This window comes from Microcaecilia unicolor, chromosome 12 (genome assembly GCF_901765095.1).
Source record: "Microcaecilia unicolor chromosome 12, aMicUni1.1, whole genome shotgun sequence".
In the NCBI taxonomy this organism is placed as follows: Eukaryota; Metazoa; Chordata; class Amphibia; order Gymnophiona; family Siphonopidae; genus Microcaecilia; species Microcaecilia unicolor.
The window spans coordinates 63,642,643-63,665,407 of NC_044042.1; the positions used below are offsets into that span (position 1 = coordinate 63,642,643).

General features: G+C 40.6%; 1 protein-coding gene across 1 annotated transcript; it reads left to right on the forward strand.

Annotated features, from left to right (window-relative positions):
• Nucleotides 1-1,501: 1,501 nt before the first annotated feature.
• On the forward strand, nt 1,502-22,664 carry SNF8 (SNF8 subunit of ESCRT-II). Its single transcript, XM_030221914.1, has 8 exons — nt 1,502-1,625; nt 12,086-12,136; nt 15,508-15,646; nt 16,204-16,308; nt 20,729-20,801; nt 21,923-22,064; nt 22,174-22,248; nt 22,378-22,664. Exons 1-8 carry the CDS (start codon nt 1,572-1,574, stop codon nt 22,504-22,506), a joined length of 768 nt encoding a protein of 255 aa, XP_030077774.1. The 5' UTR covers nt 1,502-1,571; the 3' UTR covers nt 22,507-22,664.
• Nucleotides 22,665-22,765: the final 101 nt, after the last annotated feature.

Consider the following 22,765-nt stretch of genomic DNA (forward strand, 5'->3'; position numbering starts at 1 on the left):
AAGGTGTGTCCTAAGGACTGAAGTGAGAACCATCGCTTTAGGCAAGGGCAATAACCTACTAAGCTCATAACAGACATCAGACCTGCTGGGAATGCAAAAGGAGGCATAGGATGCACAATATAACCTAACTCAGCTTGGCAAGGCAGGCCCTAATCACAGCCCCGGCTAATGCCCACCCCGATTCAAGTACAGTGCAGTGATTATAGACTACAATATTGGTGATACTGGCTTGGTAGCAGGGAAGGCACACACACCCCATTCTGCAAATAAAGAAGCAGCCTTTATATTCCAAAATTCCTACATGCTGTGTAAATTTTCATATGCACTGGAGTCACTTGGGGCAATTACTCCAAATGAGTCAATTTTGCGCATGGTAGACTGGCTGTTCCACAAAAAAAAAAGGCCAAAGAGATGTTCTTTATTAAAAATCATCAAATTACTCAACACAGCTGCCGTGTTTCGCTGCCAAAAGCGCCTGCCTCAGGAGTGTTATGGTGTAGGTTGTGTAATGATAAATAATATTTCCAAGATCAGAAGCAGGTAAAGTATGTCCAAAATGTAAAGCTAACGCTTAACACATATATCAGCAGTTAGCTTTACATTTTGGACATACCTTATCTGCTTGTGATCTTGGAAATACTATTTATTACACAACCTACACCATAACACTCCTGAGGCAGGCGCTTTTGGTGACGAAACACAGCAGCTGTGTCCAGTCGTTTGAGTCATTTGATGATTTTTTAATAAAGAATATCTTGAGTGAGCGTCTCCCTTGTTTTTTTTTTTTTTTTAAATAGCCAGTCTACCCTACTCTCTGGACTCCTTTCTTGTTGCTGCCAGTAGGGACTGAGTGTTCCTCCACGCTTGAGTCAATTTTGCGCACACCATGACAAGAATGAACCTCACCAGTGGGTAGTCCTATCTGCTTTGTTATTATCATTCATATGTCTACTGTACAGCAGCCATTAAACAGGCAGGTTTGTTGTACAGGTTATATCATACCTAGGGTTTGGACTTGTGTTTTTCTCAGTCAGTTTACAAAAGATTTGATAACAATACGTATGTAGACAGACAGTATGAAAATGAGTTGCCTAAGCAGTCATGTCAGTTCCCTCAAGATAGCTGTAGAGGTGATTCAAGAAAAATGTAAATTCTAAAAGCAAAAATTGTCAAAAAATCTCTCTGCAGAAGTTGGGTCATTACTGGAAGCTGTAGTGTAGACGTTTCCAGACAAAGGAGCTGAGCGCAAATACATCTCCCACCTGGAAAATGGACTAATGTTAAAACAATTCCGTTAATTAGCAAGGAAAAAAAATCAGAAAAACATTCCACTTCTTGCACATCCAAGACAAATTAACCACCACTGCCTCGGCTCCAACTGAAAAACAGCAGCAGCAACAACGCACACGCCCAGCCGCAGAGAGAGACCTCACTGGGCCGGCGATGTGAAACGTCACTCGCCGGCGCCGGCTACGTGAAACGTCACTATCCGGCGCCGGCTGCTCCCCACCTTAGGGCACACTTCCGGGTTGGTTGGTTCGGCCGGCGCCTCCGTCTGCTCCTTAGCTGAGATGCACCGGCGTGGGGTGGGAGCGGGCGCTATCGCCAAGAAGAAATTAGCGGAGGTGAGACATTTAGGTTTGGTAAGGATTAGAAAGATGGTGCTGTCAGTTACTGGAGTACCTTGGAATTGGAAATAAGTGTGTGTGGTGGGATTAGGGTTAGACTGGGACTGCATTAAAATTATCAGATTTTTGGTTCCAAATCTAAAACGCTTGGGCGGGGTCAGGTTTATGGGGTAGGGTGGAGCCTTCCCAAGGCAATTTGCCACCATAAAAATGATAATTTTTCACCTCTCTCCCCTCCTTTTGCTTTCCCGAAAGGTCTGATGTCTGTCATGAGTTTAGTAGGTTATTGCTCTGGCCTAAAGCGATGGTTCTCAGTCTAGTCCTTAGGACACACCTTGGTCAGATTTTCAAGATACAACGAATATGGGTGGGATAGATTTGCATACAATTAAGTTACTGCAATGAAGTTAATGCTTGCACATTTATCTCATGTATATTCTTTGTAGAGGTGTGTCCTGGGGACCAGATTGAGAACCCCTACCCAAAAGAAAATTCACCAGTGCACTCTGTCATTGCCAGCAGCTAGAGTGCCTGCCTTGTTGCCTGCATAGATCTTTATCATCTGTTGGCTCGGCTTAATGCCACAGAATAGCCCACCATGCTCTGGGTCCCCCATAATGGGACCCATGTTTCCATCTCTTTATTTCTATTAACTGCTGAATCTGAATGTATAAGAAATCTGCAAGCCAGAAGGCTACTGACGTGGTGTACATTCAGGTACAATAGGTATTTTTCTGTCCCTGGAGGGCTCACAATTTTTCAAAAAGTCACAAAGAGCTGAAGTAGGTATTTGAACCTGGATCCCTTGGTTCTTAGCCCCAATTCTAATCATTAGGCTACTCTTCTGCTCACCATGGCACCAGTCAGTCAGTGTATGGAGGCTCGAGTTTGACCAAGTGGAATCTTGTTCTCCAAAGCTTATGCCTCAATACTTTAATTTATTTAGATTTTTCTCACACCTTGTTCAGTAGTACCTCAAGGTGCGTTACATTCAGGTACACTGGATAGTTCCCTGTCTCTGGAGGGCTCACAATCTAAGTTTGTACCTGAGGCAGTGGAGGGTTAAGTGTGTTGCCCAAGGATTTGAACTGGGCACCTCTGGATGTCAAGACCAGTGATCTAACCACTGGGCCACTAATTAGTCTTTGAGGTGCTAACAGCCTCTGCCACTTTTGCTTGTCAGTAGCAAGAGAGACAATATGGAGCATGTTGGAAATTAGAAGTTATAGAGCTTCAGTTTTGTAGTGAGTAAATTAATTGTGATATTACTAAAGGAAAGCTTATTGAAGTATTTTGATTTGGTTGATTGCAGTAGCATAGTAAATGATGTCAGAGAACAGCATGGCGTATCCAGTCTTCCCAGTAAACTGGTTAAGGCTGTAACTGGCATTCTGTGCAGGTTACCCTTCCTTCCATGTCTACTTTGAAGAGCAAAGGTTCTTACTTTATGTTTAATAGATTCTTGATACACTGCCTTTTTGTAAAAGAGCCAAAGAACACATTACACATGCAGGTACTTTCTCTGTCCCTAGTGGGCTCACAATTCAAGTTGGGACAAGGAGCCGCAATGAGACTTGACCTTGTTACTCTGAGCAAGTCACTTAGAGGCATATTTTCAAAGCACTTAGCCTTCCAAAGTTCCATAGGTTTCTATGGAACTTTGGAAGGCTAAGTGCTTTGAAAATATGCCTCTTAACCTTCCATTACCTCAGATACAAAATAAGTATTTGTATATAATATGTAAACCGCTTTGATTGTAACCGCAGAAAAGGAGATGTATCAAATCAATTTTTCTTGAACCTGGTTCCCACAGTTCTCAGTCCACTGCACTAACCATTAGGCAACTCCTCCATTCTACACTTGAATTCTATCCACTTGCCATTTAGGGATCCTTTGTTTTATCTCATGCATTTTTTTAATTCAGTCACAGTTTTTGTCTTCATCATTCCTACCAGGAGAGCATTCCTGGTATCTACCACCCTTTTTGTTAAAAATATTTCTGGATGTTGCTTCTAAGTTTACTTCCTTTGAAGGATACTATCAAAACAGGAAAGTTAGGGCATTCCAATAGCGAGGTTACAAGAAAGGCATAAGTAAGCCAGATGCATTTAAGAGAAGGACAGAGTCAAAATTGCAAACTATCCCTGTCATCTACCAAGCAGTTTTTTTTTAGATAAAACCAAAAACACCTTGAAATGTCTATATACAAATGCTAGAAGCCTATAAAATGAGATGGGAGAGTGAAGAGGCTAGACCTGGTGGAATGAGGATAACCAATGAGACACTATGATACCAGGGTACAAATTATATAATAATGATAAGGGTGGGTCAAATTGGAGGGGTCCCTATATGTTAGGGAATTGAGTCAAACAAAAATTCTATGGGAAACAGATTGTAGTGTGGAATTCTTATAGATAGAAATTCCATATGTGAAAGGAAAGAAAATACTGGTGGTCCAACCCGCCAGGTTGGACAGATAGATGATGAAATGTTAACAGAAATTTGGGAAGCTGAGAAATTTGGCAATGCTGTAATAATGAATGATTTCAGTTATCAGTTGAGCATTGATGATGCAAGAAGACAGGAAGTGGTTGAAAAGCACCAGATATATGCCAGCATTACATTTGAAACCCACTGTGATAACGTTGAAATAGTTGTAGGATACTGTGGTGGGTTTGAAGACGTCTTTTACCAAAAGATTACAGAAAATGTTACAATTTATTAATTTTCCTAAAGTTCCAGCTATTGCACCTTTACCTTTAAACATTATCTCTCAGAAATTCTTAAATTTCTAGAACAATCATATCCTCCAGTATCTAGGAATTATTATATACCACCAATTGTGAGGAAAGACTGTGGACAACCCATAGACCAGATGTTTCCTTTGATAACCTGATACAATCCTTTGAGGATGAAACATTGGGAGTTAAACCTTGTATTTTAATTGTTTGTTCTAGATCCCAATCATGATTGGGTATTGAAAATCTTTTTTCACCATCAAGACGTCTTGCTTTTTAATTGAAAAATTAGGGTTTATCCTGATGTAGCTAGGTCTATGAAGAAGAGGTGTCAACAAGTTTTAAAGATGTAACCAAGAGTTTTGCAGTTAGATGGTCTTTTTTGGTTAAATTTTCCTGGTAAATGTGTTATAAAAATTACTTCTGTTACGTATATATTTTTTGAACCTGACCAACACATTTCATTATGCAGCTTCCCACTATTCCAGAACCTGTGTTGTGCTCATCAACCAGCAGGTAGAGACAGAGAACTGAAAACTGAGCTGAGACATATCTCTCTTGGCATCCAGTCCTGCTCCTCAGTATTTTCTATCTCCCAGAGAGAGGAGTGAAATAGTGCCCAAAAGACCATAGTGACTGGTAAAGGAGAGAGGTTACTGACCTGCATAAGGATTGTTACAGCTATTTAGTCTACAAGGTGGTGTTAAAGATACTTATGTTTGTAGTAGAGTTAATAGTTCTATTAATTTTTAAGCTAGAGCCATTTTGGATTGTAATGCGCTGAAGGAGAGCTGCCAAATATCTTCCCATTTTGGGCCATGACCCTGCAGAACAGTGGGTGCCAATGACATCCATCCCCACCAGCCCACCTTAAAACTTCATGGGGGGGGGGGGGGGGGGGGGTTGTGAGCATTTCCAAATGCATTCTCTTTTGTCTGTTGAGAAATGTCTTGTTCTTCAAGCATGCAGCTCTTCCATCTCCCCCCACCCCCCATCCCCTTTCTGTCCTGAGCCTGGGTATAGAGGCAGATTAACAGGAAAAAAAACAAACAACAACAATGAAAAAAAAAACAACAGAAAGACAGTGGGGGCCACCACTGGCCCCAGGTCTTGCATTGAAGAACACTGAAGTAGAAAATACTATGCAGAGGAGACTAAGGGTTATCAATCCATTGACACTATTTGATTCTTTTTGTAACCACTTTGCTTGTATGGGGCATTTGCCTAATTGTTTTCTATTATTTTTGTATATGCATGTACATTGTTGGAGAGCCTAATAAATGGGAATTTTATTATGATTGAGAACAGTCTCCCAATTATCTTTGTGCCTTTCAATCTATTGTGCTTATCTAATACTGTGTTAATATTTAAGCTTACAATTAGGTAATTCTTATCAGTGTGCCCTGAAAAAGAGGTTTTAGAAGAATTGGAATACATTTTGGCCATAGATACCACTAAATTGTTTGTGTACCAGCCTCTGGGGTGTTCTTCAGCCCCACATATCTGAGAGGCCCACTACATATAAATAATCCATAAGAAACCAACCTTATTCCGTGGAAATAATGCTGTAGACAAGAGGTCAGAGTATGGGATTATAAGAACATAAGTATTGCCATACTGGGACAGACCGAAGGTCCATCAAGCCCAGCATCCTGTTTCCAACAGTGGCCAATCCAGGTTACAAGTACCTAGCAAGATCCCAAAACAGTATTTTGTGCTGCTTATCCTAAAATATTCTTATTTACTTCAGCGACAGTAATATCTCTATATATAAAAGGCACCACCAACGTTCTAAATGAAGCCTCCAGCCGGAAGTGTGAAAGGGGAGAGATATCTGGTTTCCCCATGAGTGTCTGCCCCGCCCTCGCTCTCTCTGTAACACAAACAGTGAAGGAAAACACAGCAAAGCACGAAATCAAATCGCTCTCTCTGTAACAGTGAAGGAATCAGAGGGGGAGGGAAGAGAGGGCAGAAGCCCTCACTATCTCTGTAACACAAACACAGCACAGCAGGAAACTTAACACTGAAAGACTCGACTCCGAGGGGGGAGGGGACAGAGAGGACAGACAGCACAGGGGAAGGGAGAGAGGGCAGGGACACACACACTCCCACATGCACACAGAAGAAAACCTTGCTAGTCCCTGTTTCATTTGCATCAGAAATGGGGCTTTTTTACTAGTTAGAAATAAGAAGTAAGAAAAATGTATATAAAAACAGATAAAAAAACTTAACATATAGTGGAAGGAGGGGGTCAGTCGATGATTACAACTGTCACAGAGGAAGGATACACCTGTGATTGGTGAGATACATTGTCCTGGTGACCATATGAGACAGTCCCTGAAGTAAATAAGAATAACCACGCATCTGATACTCTCACAATCACTTCTACTGGTGTATGTGTTTTAGTTATTGTAAATCACAGAAGAGTATTGCCACTATCTATTAACAGTATCCTAGAAATAAGCAGTGGATTTTCCCCAAGTCCATCTTAATAATGGCTTATGGACTTTTCTTTTAGGGAGCTGTCTAAACCTTTTTGAAATCCCGTTAAGCTAACTGCTTTTACAACATTCTCTGGCAATGAATTCCAGAGTTTAATTACACGTTGAGTGAAGAAATATTTTCTCTGATTCGTTTTAAATTTACTATTTTGTAGCTTCATTGTGCCCCTTTTTCCTAGTATTTTTGGAAAGAGTAAACAAGTGATTCACGTCTACTCGTTCCACTCCACTAGTTATTTTATAGACCTATATCATATCTCCCCTCAGCCATCATTGCTCCAAGCTGAAGAGCCCTAGCCGCTTTAGCCTTTCCTCATAGGGAAGTCGTCTCATCCCCTTTATCATTTTCATCGCCCTTCTCTGTACCTTTTCTAATTTCACTATATCTTTTTTGAGATTCGGCGACCAGAATTGCACACATTATTTGAGGTGCAGTTGCACCATAGAGCAATACAAAGGCATTATAACGTCCTCATTTTTGTTTTTCATTTCTTTCCTAATAATATCTAACATTCTATTTGCTTTCTTAGCCGCTGCCGCATACTGAGCAGAGGGTTTCAACGTATCAATCAGCGATGACACCTAGATCTGTTTCCTGGTTGGTGACTCCTAATGTGGAACCTTGCATTACGTAGCTGTAGTTTGGGTTCCTCTTTCCCACATGAATCACTTTGCACTTGCTTACATTAAACATCATCTGCCATTTGGATGCCCAGTCTCCCATCTCGTAAAAAGGTCCTCTTCTAATTTTTCACAATCCTCTCGCGATTTAACAGCTTTGAATAACTTTGTGTTTAATTACCACACTAGATACTGCTATCTTTAGATCATTTATAAATATGTTAAAAAGCAGTGGTCCCAGCACATACCCCTGCGGAACCCCACTATCTACTCTTCTCCATTGAGAATACTGACCATTTAACCCTTCTTTCTGTTTTCTGTCCTTTAACCAGTGTTTAATCCACAATAGAACACTGCCTCCTATCCCATGACTCTCCAATTTCCTCTGGAGTCTTGCTTGAGGTACTTTGTCAAATGCCTTTTGAAAATCCAGATACACAATATCGACTGGCTTGCCTTTATCCACATGTTAGTTCCCCCTTCAAAGAAATGTAATAGATTGGTGAGGAAAGATTTCCCTTCACTAAGTTTTTGTTGGCTTTGTCTCATTAATCCATGCTTATGGATATGCTCTGTAATTTTGTTCTTTATAGTCTCTTCCCATTTTTCCTGGCACTGATATCCGGCTCACCGGTCTATAATTTCCCTGATCACCTCTGGAACCTTTTTTAAAAATTGGCATTAAATTGGCTGCTCTCCAATCTTCTGGTACCATGCTTGATTTTAAAGATAAAATAACATATTACAAACAATAGATCTGCAAGTTAATTTTTCAATTCTGTCAATACTCTGGGATGAATACCATCTGGTCCAGGCGATTTGCTGCTCTTCAGTTTATCAAATTGTGCCATTACATCTTCCAGGTTTATAGAGATTTCATTCAGCTTCTCTGACTCTTCAGCTTTGAATACCATTTCTGGCACCGGTATCTGTCCCAAATATTCCTCAGTGAAGACCGAAGCAAAGAATTCGTTTAATGTCTTCATTATGGCTTTGTCCTTCCTGAGTGCCTCGGTCATTTAGCGGTCCAGCTGATTCTTTTGCCGACTTCTTGCTTTTAGATAAAAGTAAAAAAAATTTTTACTGCATGTGTTTTTGCCTCCTACACAATCTTTTTTTTCTAAGTCCTTCTTTGCCATCCTTATCAGTGCTTCGCATTTGACTAGCCATTCCTTATGTTGTGTTTTATTATTTTCAGCTGGAACCTTCTTCCATTTTCTGAAGGATTTTCTTTTAGCTCTAATAGCTTCCTTCACCTCACTTTTTAACCATATTGGCTGTCATTTGGTCTTTCTTCCTCCTTTTTTTTTAATACATGAAATATATTTTCACTGTTGTTCTCATTTTATCATAGTGTCCTTTTTGAAAGTTAAATGCTAACATATTGGATTTCCTGTGCGTACTTACCCCAAAGTCGATATCAAATTTGATCATATTATGATCACTGTTATCAAGTGGCCCCAGCACCATTACGTCCTGTATCAGATCATGCGCTCCACTAAGGACTAGGCCCTCTTGTTGGCTCCTGAACCAGCTGCTCCGAAAGCAGTCCTTGAATTCATCAAGGAATTTCACCTCTCTAGCATGCCCTGATGTTACATTTACCCAGTCAATATCGGGATAATTGAAATCACCCATTATTACTGTGTTCCATGAGAGGAGATTCAGCAGCAGCAGGAGAAAATGAGGATGGGCATTCTGGTCCTTGAGGGTTACTAACTGGTCATGTTTTCTCTCTAAATCTATTGGTGCATTTTCGTAACAGTTATATGCACTGCCTGCAGTCTGTGCAGGTCTATTTCATGCATATTCAATAGAGTTTTTGGGAAAACCTGGGCAGTTGGTAGCCCTCAAGGATCAGACTTGTCACCCATGTTTTGTGCAATAGCATCACAGTAAATGTAGTGCTGTTCAAAACAATAATACAATTAAAACAAGTAAGGAAAGAATTGGATAGCTATTCGTATAAGGCATTTTTTTTCTCACAGCACTGAGGGGCCCTTTTACTAAGCCGTGGCAAAAAGTGACCTGCAGTAGTGTAGGTGCGTGTTCAGGGCGTGTTTTTACCACTTCTGCAAAAAAGGACTTTTATTTTAATGGGACGGGAAAAGGACAGGCAGTAAAACTGAAACCGGCCTGAGCCCTTAACGCCACCGATTAACCTAGCGGTAAAGGCTCATGTGCTACACGTGCAATGACCGGCCGATTATCACTGGAAATGCCACGCATGGGAGGAAATAAATCATCCAGGGATTATGGATGCTCGGCAAATCTGAAATTATCACCAGGGGCGTGGTGGCCTGGCGGTTGTCTCATTTTGGCGCTCACTGCACACGCATACAGCCTAATGCACCTTTGTAAAAGGGCCCCTGATTTTTTTTTTAGGAATGTGCTGTCCTTTAATGTGAATAGGCTGCAATTCCCACAGTGGGCACAAGACGTCGCTATCGTCATTATACTAATAGGACACTGAGACTCTTTGGCCATCACTGGTACTGCAGCTGTTATTTTCTCTATTTTCAGCTAGATCTTCAAGTTTTCTGGGAAATCATTCCGGATTGTGGGTTTTATATAGATTTTTCTATCCTGAAAATATGGTTGCTATAGTTGCATGTGGCTCATGAGAATAATGAGCACACAGATGAAACAAAAACATTTTTTTAAAGATATTAACTGACTCTCTGGCATTACAACAGATGTGAACCTTGGCAGACACTATGAGCCTTTATGGATCTCGTTTGTCATCATGTCTTCTTTTATGAATGAAATACACTGATGCACCTTTCTGTTTGGTATCAAAGCATCTATTTTATGTTTTAGTAGATACCGTTTTTCTGAACATCTCTTCTGTTGCCACATGTATCCTAAAGCCAGAGGTGTAGCTAGGTGGGGTGCAAGGGGAGCAACCACTTCCCCAAATGGATTTTGAATAAAATGGTGCATATGCAGATCAGCCCTTCAGCTTCACCCCGACGCCTGTTTTACAAAAGGTCTGCTCCCCCTGACATCAAAACCTAGCTACGCTTCTGCCTAAAGCCCTATCCACTTGAAAGTATCTATGAAATTCATTCTCTTTCCTGAATTGGACTCTGGTGCTTTTTGATACATTTTTCTGGGATCTGTAGAACAGGACATATTTGCTCCTCCAAACCCATGTGCAGTCATCTTGAGATGTCGGTTCAATAAAAGATATTACAGTCTGCAAGGAAGCCAGTTGTTTTCCTGGACTGATACAGCTGCTAGAATTCTTCACTGCTAAATTATACGTTGTAGCTTACTGATTCTCTGCCGCATTATCTGTGTCAAGTGACTGTTTCCCTCCCACATTCAGTACTGGGGAATGTATGGAATGAAGTATTATTGGAAGTGGTGGAGACAAAATGATAATGATTTTAAAAAGCCTGGGATAAGCACAAAGGATCCTTGATGGCAAAGAGGTTAGGGGATAACCAGAGATGCTTGGGTTCTTTGGCATTGCACCAAGAATGGAGTTGAGAAGGCTTAATGGGTAAACACTCCTTATCTGCAGTCATTCTGTGCATGTGATAAAAAAAAATTGTTAGGAGTTTGTAATACTGCAAACAATCCACCCATCACTGTTCAATGCAGAACGAGAGGGGAGGGGGGATAGTGTGATAAGGACAAAACAAGGGGTGAAGAAAACCTGACCTAATAGTACTGCTTGCCGTGGTGTAGCTGAATCAATGCCAGTGGGCTACGACTTCCTAGAAACTGGTTTGTTGCTGGAAGGCTGTTGATGCGATAGTCCCCTATGGCTCAGGGGATCTAGGAGATACGATGTTAGAGCAACAATGGGGCCAATATTCAGAGGGAGATAACCAGGTAGAAGCTCCTCCTATCCAGTTATCTCCAACTGCCCAGATAATCCACAGATTTTCAGTAACACATAATGAAATAGTATTGCTGCAATTCCAGGAAGACTTCTTGCAGCACTGTCTGGTTAGTGCTGGACACTTTGTGGGCAGAGTCGGGGCAGAGCTGAGTGTTACCCAGGCACCCTCGATATTCAGCAGCAGTACCCGAATAACTATCTGGTTAATTTAGGACAGCAGAAAGGGTAACTGGCCAGATAGGTGCCAGCACTGAAATATCCAGGCACAGTTCAGCCGCTGCCGGACATCATTAGAAAAAAAAACTGAATATTATACCCAATGTTGCTAGTTTTGGTGGCTATTTAGATTTTTGTAACAAAGCTCAGTCATAAGGTGAGGGGGTTGGAGAAGGAGGCTGAGTATGAGATTAAGAATGGGATCCCATAGGCTAATCAATTAAGGATGGCAGGTGTGCTCCCAAACTGTGGGTCAGGATCCCAAATGGGATCACAGCAGCAATCTTGAATTTGAGGCAAAGAAAGGGAAAAAGGATAAAGAAGACCTAAAGTTGCATTAAAGAAGAAAGGTGCCATGACGAAATGCATGAGTCTTCTGTATAGAACTGATTTTATTTCACGTCATCCATACTCATTTCTTCCCAGCTCTCCTTTCTTGGTAATATAGCCCTGCGATTGCAGTTGCAACATGCTGCTACTTGGAAATATTAAGCATTAAAAAAAATCTAATCTTATTTTTAATTTTAGGCCAAATATAAGGAGCGAGGAACAGTTTTAGCTGAAGACCAGTTGGCTCAGGTGAGATATAAGAACAGTCTTTCCAATAAAATTTACTCGGGAAGAATGGTTGGGATTTCAAACTGCAACGGTTCTGTGTGATTATTTTAAAATGCCATGTTATTGGTAGATTTATGTAGTTTATGGAAACTTAAACAGAATCTTCACTGAAGAGGGGGTCATTTTCAAACTTTTTGGGGCAAAGTGTGCATGTGCTTTCTACCTATGAACTTTGCCCCAAGCTTCAAAGAGAACATATGTGCATAGCTGCATTTTGAAACCTGTTGTGGGTACAGAGTACACATTGATGCATTATTTTTCTGAAAGAGCTGGGATAAGCATGTAGAATTAAAAATGCAAAATCTACATGTTATTTTCCTCCTCTACTCATCAAACCCTGCTCTGAAAGCACCTCCTCTCAATACAGCTAAAAGAAGACGCTTTATGGAGGAATATCACTCCTGGGGGAATTCTACACAGAATTTTTGAACATTCTGTGCTGTTTATTTGTAGTGCTTTTGCACAGAATTTCCCCCATCTTAAGGCCCGAAATTTCCCTCTTCAAGCTCCAGTCTTCCCCACTTTCCCCAATTGCACACTCACCTTTTTCTGCCCCACATCCCCCCACAGAGATCATGCGGCAGGAGGAAGGAGTGAACCTCTGCACATCGGGTCAGTTCCTCCTCCTCTGCCGACTTAGACTTGACCGCTTATGTGAACCGCAGGACCCCCGAGATTCGCATAAACAATCCGGTCTAAGCCGGCAGAGGAGGAAGCAACCTGATATGCAGCAGTTCACTTCCTGTTCCTCTTGCGCATTCTCTGCGGGGAAGGGGGACAGAGACCCAATGCTGGAACTGAGCAGAATTCTGCACGTTCTGTGGGGAGGGGAAATTCTATTCAGATTCTTCACTGCGCAGAATTCCCCCAGGAGTAGATTATGCATATATCTAACTACAAAGAGGGGGCAGTTTGAAAATTACCCTCTAAATTATAGCTGAAATAGCATTCATCCATATAAACAGGGCACCCACATTTATATTAGTATTTGTGTGGAGATGTGTATTGTTGCCATTTTTAATGATTCTTTGAATGTTTATTATGTAATCTGTCTTGATAAAGGCAGAATATAAATAAATGATAAATATGCCAATTGAGCGTCGTCGATAATACACTGAAACCTTCTGCTCAGTGTGCTGCTGCGGCTAGGAAAGCGAATAGAATGTTGGGTATTATTAGGAAAGGTATGGAAAACAGGTGTGAGGATGTTATAATGCCGTTGTATCGCTCCATGGTGCGACCGCACCTTGAGTATTGTGTTCAATTCTGGTCGCCGCATCTCAAGAAAGATATAGTAGAATTGGAAAAGGTGCAGAGAAGGGCGACGAAAATGATAGCGGGGATGGGACGACTTCCCTATGAAGAAAGATTAAGGAGGCTAGGGCTATTCAGCTTGGAGAAGAGATGGCTGAGGGGAGACATGATAGAGGTATACAAAATAATGAGTGGAACAGAACAGGTGGATGTGAAGTGTCTGTTCACGCTTTCCAAAAATACTAGGACTAGGGGGCATGCGATGAAACTACAGTGTAGTAAATTTAAAACAAATCGGAGAAAATGTTTCTTCACCCAACGTATAATTAAACTCTGGAATTCGTTGCCGGAGAAAGTGGTGAAGGCGGTTAGCTTAGCAGAGTTTAAAAAGGGGTTGGACGGTTTCCTAAAGGACAAGTCCATAAACCGCTACTAAATGGACTTGGGAAAAATCCACAATTCCAGGAATAACATGTATAGAATGTTTGTACGTTTGGGAAGCTTGCCAGGTACCCTTGGCCTGGATTGGCCGCTGTCGTGGACAGGATGCTGGGCTCGATGGACCCTTGGTCTTTTCCCAGTATGGCATTACTTATGTACTTATATGTAAATATGCAGGACACTGCCACTTTTGTTGGCAAGTTGCAGCAAAACACCTAAGTGCTATTCAGTAAGATCATGTGAAAGTGTAAGTGACAAAGCATGTTAATTTACATCAGTTGGGCATGGATGGAGGTGCCACTTCACACATGTTTTATGTTTGTTTTATTCAAACTTGACATACCACCTAATCTATTAAGGTCTAGGCGGTTTAAAATATATAATACATAATAAAAACAGAACTACAATACAAAACATCCAATCACTAACTCAAAGTTAAAATTAAAATCAGTCTCTAAGTTGTCCAGCACAAGCTGCTGCCAACCTAAAAGTTCATTGGGAAAAATAAGGGCCCCTTTTACAAAGCAGCGGTAAGCCCAACATGGGCTTACCACCCACTAAAATGAAAGTACCGCTGGGCCCACCCCAAGCGTGCTGTCATATTGGGAGCTACAAAAATATATTTATTTTTGTAGCACCAGTGTATACCTGGCAGTAATTGGGCTAGGCTGTGCCGTGCGCTGGCTAGTTACTGCTGGTTTATCACGGAAGCCCTTACCACCACCTCAATGGGTGGTAGTAAAGGCTCCCCCCCCCCCCGAAACGGAGCAACTGCTTTACTTGCCACACCACCATTTCCTTCAGAAAAGCAAGACCAACCTTTTGCCGCAGCTTGGTAAAAGGGTCCCTATGTGTCTTAAATTTTTTAAATGAAGCTTCACCTCAGAGAAACTCCAGGATTTGATTCCAAAGTATAGGGTCAAGACAAAAAAACAACAACGCACGTTCTCCTAATATAGATCCCTGCACTCTATACTTGCAGTTAGGATTTTTCTTTCCTCCCTTCATCTTTTACACTTGCTCACCATAACTTTTCTTTGCCATTTAGCTGCCTGATCCCCCTAGTCTCGTAGAGATCCCACGGATCCTTACACAATTCTTCACAATCACCTTGCAATTTAACTACAATGTTCAATAAGTTTGTGCCATCAGCAGTATTTGATCACCTCACGTATTATTCCCTTTTCCAGATCATTCATACATATGTTTATAAGCAGTGGTTCCAACGTATTTGAATTCCAGTGCTGTTAAATGTGTATATGTTTGATACTGTTTCACAGTAGTTCTGTTATTAGGTTTCAGTTTACTGTTTTCAGGTTTACCTCATTTATTGTGTTTGTTGGTTATTTTATTATTATGCTGTTAACAAAATTATGTTTTATGTTAAACTGTACCTACTGTACACTGCCTTGGGGGAATCTCTTCATAAAGGTGGTTAATAAATTCCAATAAATAAATATAGAATACATTCTACTAAACATGCCCTTATGGGATTTGGGAGCCTGGTGCTCTAACCACTAGGCCACTCCTCCACTCTGTTAATAAAATACTCAGGCAGAGTTTAGCCTTTTTTTTGGACCAGAGTAGTAGCTATCCTACACTGGACTAAGTTTTTATTGTTACTGTTTGTCTTCCAGATGTCAAAGCAGTTGGATATGTTTAAGACCAATCTTGAGGAGTTTGCCAGCAAACACAAGCAGGAAATTCGTAAAAATGCCCAATTCCGAGTACAGTTCCAAGACATGTGTGCAACAATTGGAGTGGATCCATTGGCCTGTATGAATTATACCATCGTGATCTTAGTTCTATAAATCTATTGCGGTTCAGAAATAGAAGAAAAGGGTAAAGGGGGTCATGGATTTGATTATACCTTTTTTTGAGGTATAATGAAAGCAGTTTACATTTATTAGTGTCAGTTGGTTAATTTTGGCCATTTAAATATACAACAGCTAAGTGAGAAATTTTGAATAAGTGTTACAGTATTTTACCTCGCAGAGATACAAATCCAATAATCCCTTCATGTTTTTTTTTAGCCATTTCTGATCTGTTTATTGTGCTTCCACTGAAATCAACATAGTTGAAGCTTCTGAGCAACATAGAACAAAATAATGAAAACAATGCTCGGGTTTTCATTAGTACATCTCCAGATAGTATTTGTAGAACAAAGCAGCCATACCGTTACATTTGTATGTCATCTACACATCTCTAGTATTATTAGCACAGGTATTTAAAAGAGGTTCTGGAAAAGTCATATACCACTGCAGTTCAGCATTATTCTTAAATTCTTCTGATCAATGTTAACAGCTTTCTAAGAATAATAGTTTTCTCTCTAGCTGGTAAAGGATTCTGGGCTGAGATGCTGGGAGTTGGAGACTTTTATTATGAGTTGGGAGTTCAAATTATTGAAGTCTGTCTGGCGCTGAAACACAGAAATGGAGGTGAGGGGCATTCTCTGCTTTATTTTTTTGGTTGGGGGGGGGAAGCTATCTTGTAAACACAAATGGAATTTTTTTTTAGAAAAGTTAGGCACCGGCCAAAATGTTTAGGAATAAAAAAAAAAAATCTTGGACTTTTTTTTTTGTGTGTGTTGTTTTCCTTCTTTTCTTCCCAGTATTTTTCTTACATCTGCAGCCTTTTCCCCATGCCCACCTTTCTTCTTCAGCCTGGTTGTTGTTCCCCACCTCAGCAATCTCTGCTTCTCCCAACTTTCTCACCCATTTCCCAATAGGTTCTACTATTGACCCTTTTTTTGTGTGGAAAACTGACCGTTTAGTGCCTCTCTGTCTTTTAGCTAGTTGGTAATATGCAAAAGGCATTGCCTTCTCTACTATGATTCTAATTTCCTAAAGATTCTATCATTAGGTACTTTGTCAAACACCTTATGAAATTCCAAATATATTATATCAACTGGCTCACTGTTACTCACTTGTTTCTTTACACCTTCAAAAAAATGTAATATTGGTAAGGCAAGACTTGTCTTTGTTGAACCCATGTCTATCTTTATACTTGGTAATTTTGTTTTTTTAGAACAGCTCAACTGTTTGCCCAGCACTGACCTCCAAGCTCACTAGTCTATAGCGGGGGTTCTCAAACTCAGTTCTCAGGACACACTTGACCAGTCAAGTTTTCAGGAGACCCACAATGAATATGCATGAGAGATTTGCATAGAATGGAGTTAGTGCATGCAAATTTATCTCATGCATATTCAATGTGGATATCCTGAAAACCTGACTGGCTAGGTGTGTCCCGAAGACCGGGTTGACAACCCCTGGTTTATAGTTTTCTTGTTCACCCCTTTTTAAAATAACCACCTTCCAATCATCAGGTATGTATTAAAACATGAGTAGAGTGAAACAGATAAACACAAATTGGTTGTTTATGCTTCATAAAAGTAGAAAGACTAGGGGAGATGCCATGAAGTTACTGAGGAGGGTTGGTGCGCAACAACAGGCTTGCCTTGCGCCAATCCGGAACTACCGCCGGGCTGCCACAGGAGCCTGGCGGTAGTTCCTACTCCCAGCGCGCCATTTCCGATGCTACAAAAATATCTTTTTATTTTTGTAGCGCCAGTGCTTACATGGTGGTAATCAGGCACTGCCCATTTAAGTGCTCCCCCCCCTCGAAATGGCCGCATGGTAAGTGGGTTCATTTGCCACACAACCATTTATTTTTTTGGGGAAAAAAAGACAGCCGTTTACCTGCTGTGGTAACAGGGGGCCTGAGCATGCGTCAAAAGCACGCACTGATGCTAGCGCAGGCCCCCTTTTACCACAGCTTAATAAAAGGACAAGTGCTTTGTATGGTCACCCAGTTACTTAAGAGCGGGGGCTATCTAATCTGGGGGGGGGGGGTTGTATCCCAACGCTCAAAAGTACTCCGAACAAGCACAGTTTAATTATATCACTTTATATATTCTGACCTCAGAAGCGACTCATTTCACACAGGGTGCTTGTGACTTGCTTAAATCCTCATTGGTCACCATTTCCATTCATTTTCACCAATTTGTTTTAGTATTTTAAACTTTCATAATTAAATATATTAAAAACTTTATCTTATAAAGGACCCTGGCCGACATGGGCCATGTTTCGCTCTGCTGTGTCAAGGCTGGTCCTTACTACTGTGTTGTAGTATGATATTTGACAGGGCTAAGCACCCTGTGTGAAAGGAGTTGCTTCCGAGGTCAGAGTATATAAAGTGATGTAATTAAATTGTGCCTGGTTGGAGTATGTTTGACTGTTGGGCTAAAAGTCAAATGAAGTTACTAAGCAGCACTTGTAAAACAATTTGGAGGAAATGTATTGCCACTCAACACACAGTAAAACTGAGGAATTCATTGATGGAGGATGTTGTAAAAGTAGCTAGTGTAGCTGGGTTTAAAAAGAAGTTTGGGCAAGGTCCTAAAGCAAAAGTCCATAAACCATTATTAGCAAGGTAGACTTGGGGAAAACCACTGCTTATCAGTGGGATTAAGCAGCTTGGAATTCATGTATCTTTGGGGATCTTACTAGGTACTTGTGTCTTGAATTGGCCACTATTGAGAGAGGATACTGGGCTCCATGGACCTTCGATTTGATCTTGTATAGCTGTTCTTATGTTACAACAGCTGCTACTTTTACGTGTTACTTCCTCCTCCAGAGGCTGCTGTTCTTTCTGGCCCAGGGCACTGCCACCATTTTCTAGTCCAAGTTGCCAAATACTAAATTTTAAATACCCAATTCTGTATTCAAAAGTGAAATGATCAGAAGCAGACACAACCTTTGCATCATACAAAGTTAATGTGACACCTTTCTACAATTTTTTTTTAATGCAAAATTACTATTTATTTGCTGATTTTAACAAATTGAAAATATGTAACATTGGACAACTTCCACTTGATTCATTATTACTTTTCTTTTAAAGTTATTAATAAGGTCTGAAAGGTTGATGGGTTCATTAGGCCTTCAGTTAGTCAGCTGAAGACAGTTCCACTGAAGAACATATAACCTCTCAGGCTGTGATTGTTCTACTTTCAGAAGCCATGGATATTTCTAAGCAGCTGTCTGAGCATTTAAACATAATTCACTCTTACACAGCAGAAGGCGGCTACAGTGCTCGTTTTGGAAGCACATAGACTTTTTAAGGTGAAAAAATGTCCATATTCCAAAAATATCCAAATAGCGATTTTAGAAAGGCAGAAATAGGACGTTTTACACTGCAGCGCATCCTAGTAGCAAGAAGGTGGGCTGGAGGTGTGTTGTGAGTGGGGCTAGGGCGGGATCAAAATTAGGATGTCCAACAGCTATAATGGAACAGGAAGAAGCATCTAAGGGGGAAAAGAAGAGCGTTTTTCTCTAGATCTATTTGTCATGTCCAAGTAACAAAAAGGTATTCTGAATGATCAGCTGACCACTGGAGGGATTAAGGCTTCACCCCCCCCCCCCACCTCCCCCGTGGATGTTGTCCTCCTTCCACCCACCCCCCTAAGAAGTGAAACTGAAAGCTTATACCAGGCTCTATATGACAGCTTTAAGTATTATGGGCATACCCAACAGAGCAGCAATCAGTTCCCAGGAGTGGTCAGTGCAGTGGACTGTAAACAATTGGACCCAAGTCCAGATCCCACTCTAGTTCTGTTTTGGTGGAAATTGTGAGCCCTCCAAATACAACAAAATATCTACTGTACCTAATCTTGATAATATTGAAACTTTATGAAACCAAGTGCTTTGGACTGATGAAATGAAAATGGAACCATTTGACTACAATCACACAAGATTCTTTTGTGGAAAAATGGTGTAATAATGTAGCAAATATCTGAAGTATTTGGAGACAAGAACACATTGTCAGTCATTAAGCACAGAATCATTTTATGCTTTGGGTTGTATTGCAGTCAGTGGCTCAGGAAATATTGCACAAGTGAAAGGAAGAATTGATTCATCTAAATATCAACATTTTTTTAGAAGCTGATATTCCAAAGTAAAGAAATTGCAGCTGAAAAGATGTTGAATTATTTAAAACTTGCCTCAAAATCAACAATGATGTGCTTACAGGAAAGAAAGGTGAGGGTTTGCCAATAGCCTTTATACTCTCCAGTCTTGAATCTTATTGAAATCTGGAGCGATCTCACACATGCACTGCATACAAGGAAACTTGAAAATATTTCTGAGCTGAAAAGTTATGCAAGGAAGCCTGGAGAAAAATACCAAAAGCCAGACTAGCAAGACTTTTAGCTGCTACAAGAAACATTTGGAAGTTGTTACTTCTGCCAAAGGTGGAGTTACAAAATACTGACTAAAAGCGTGTCCAAACTTCTTTCCACCAGTCACAGGTTTCTTGTTTTGAATTAATTGAAAAACTGCATGTCACCAGTAATTATGCATTAAAAACTACGGGGCAAAGACTTACTGAAAATGATAAAGGTAAATGGGGAGGAGAGGGAACAGCTCCCGGTGGTCCGGGAGATATGTTGGACTGACTGTTGGGCAGGGGTGGGAGGGCAGTTAATTAATAATCATGCTTAAGAATTAACATGTTAATTGTGATTAACATGCAGCCCTGATATAAATATCACCCCCTTTCTTTTCACAAAGATATAAGTTAATCCTAAACTTGTGAAATATTAGAAATTGGGTTGGTCACAGATAGAATAATGATGAAAAAATGCTAACTTTGAACAGAGGGAGATGGTAGATGAGATATATCTTTGTTTCTTTAAAAGTAGCACCTTATTACGGTAGCTATATATTGTGGTTGGGGGGAATATGGTGAGGGACTGGGTTCATATTGTTGTGTTAGCACATGTTCTATTACTGTTGTTTGCATAAACATATTTCAATATAAGAAGTAGCACCTTTTATTCACCATTTGTGCTTCTCACTCAAGGTCTAATAACACTGGAGGAGCTTCATGAGCAGGTGCTAAAAGGAAGAGGGAAATTTACTCAGGATGTCAGCCAGTGAGTATTATCCCGAATGTGTGAAGGCAGGTGACAGCATTGGAATAATACTGTAAAAAGAAGGATGTGCAAGTAAGAGCAATCTGATGCCCAGATGAAATATTGGCTAGCTATTCAATGTATTAGAAAGGAGCTTGTTAAGAAAAGTTTTCTTGAATTAAAAAAAGAGACTATTAATACATTATTTTATTTGTATCTTACATATTGTTATGTTGGAGAATAGGGGAAATCACAATCATGGTGGAAAATATATTCTGCTTTATAATGGAATTGCAATTGGTGGTATTAGGTCTCACTTGCCATCCAGTTTTAAGTGATCCTAAAAGCCTGCTAACATTATTTTACTGCCCAATGAATGATGAAATTCACTAAAGGGTGTTTTTAATCCCCTCTACCTCCACTTACCAGTACCCTCCCCACCCTGATCCTACATCTCCACTTCAGGTGGGCTTATTCCACTCCTACAACTGCTTCCTTCTCCCTCAGCATAGTACAAAACACAGCCCTTATCTTCGGCTCTTACAACTAAGTCCAATGCCCACCGCAGGTGTGTGACTTTGCAAACAATGCACCGGTGATAGCCCACAGTATGCTTGAGTTTCAAAAATGTATACACTGTCGTAAAGAGGACCTAAAAGTTTTCTTATTTTGTATCATGCACAAATCTCCAGATTCTGTATATGTCACCCAAATTTTGGCATGAACAAACTAATTAGTCGATTAGGTGCTAACAAGTACTTTATTGGCAGTAATAAGGAGTTTGGATCTGCCCTATTCTGTAACATGTGTCTAAATTTTATAGCGCACAACTCCAAAGGGGAAGGGGCATTCCCAGAATTTAGGTGTTATTGAATACCTGGATTTGCATGATTAATTGCCGTCAGTTGGGTGCCAGTGTTTACACCAGTCTGTGGCAGGCATAAGTTCTCATGCACAAAGTTAGGTGTGAAATGCGTGCTAAGCTAATATTTTATAGAAGACAGAACACCCTTTATAATTAGTTTAGTGCAGGTCATCCCAGTGACTGGGCAGTATTTATTGAATCTAGCCCAAAATGTCACATACGAGAACAGTGGAATTTAAAACTCTTTTCTAATATGTCTTGTATTGTGCCCTTCCAGAGATGATCTCATTCGAGCAATTAAGAAGCTGAAAGTTCTAGGGAATGGGTTTGGTATTATTCCTGTTGGTGGAACATACCTGATCCAGTCAGTACCAGCAGAGTTAAATATGGATCATACAGTGGTTTTGCAGTTAGCAGAGGTAAGGGGTTGAATGGGGTTATCCGTATCACCTAAGTGGTTACTCTAGCACAATTTCTCAGATTCAGTAACCATTCTGTGTATTGGTACTGTGATATTTTCTATTTCAGAAAAAAGGTTTTGTAACTATGACTGAAATCAAATCCTGTTTAAAGTGGGAGACAGAACGAGCCAATCAAGTGCTGGTATGTAAAACTTGGAAGAAAAAAAAAAAGTTCTGTAATTTAATAGAACAAATGACAGCTCACTTGACCTTTGCGCCTGGAAAATTGCCCACCGTCTTCAATTGTTGTCATTATGTCTTTATTTAAAAGGAACATTTGCTGAAGGAAGGTTTGGCCTGGCTTGATCTGCAAGCGGTCGGAGAGTCCCAGTATTGGCTGCCTGCTCTCTTCACAGACCTCTACTCCCAGGACCTCACCCCTGAGGAAGCTCTATCTTAACATATGCACAGCCCAAGAGGGTTGTTAAGTGCTAAATAGACTTTGTATGGCATTTTCAACTTCGGTTTTTAGCAGACTGATTGGTATCTTCTTCATCTAAAGTGGTACAGCTTGGACTTGAGTGGTGGGATGGTCTATAAATAAAGATGGAGATTTAAGTTTGCTTGTTTGCATCCACAATGGAAGCTTTTTGGGGGGGGGAGGGAGAGAGAGGAAGGGGATTTCTGTATCATGTTGGACTAGCTTTGTTTGTATATAT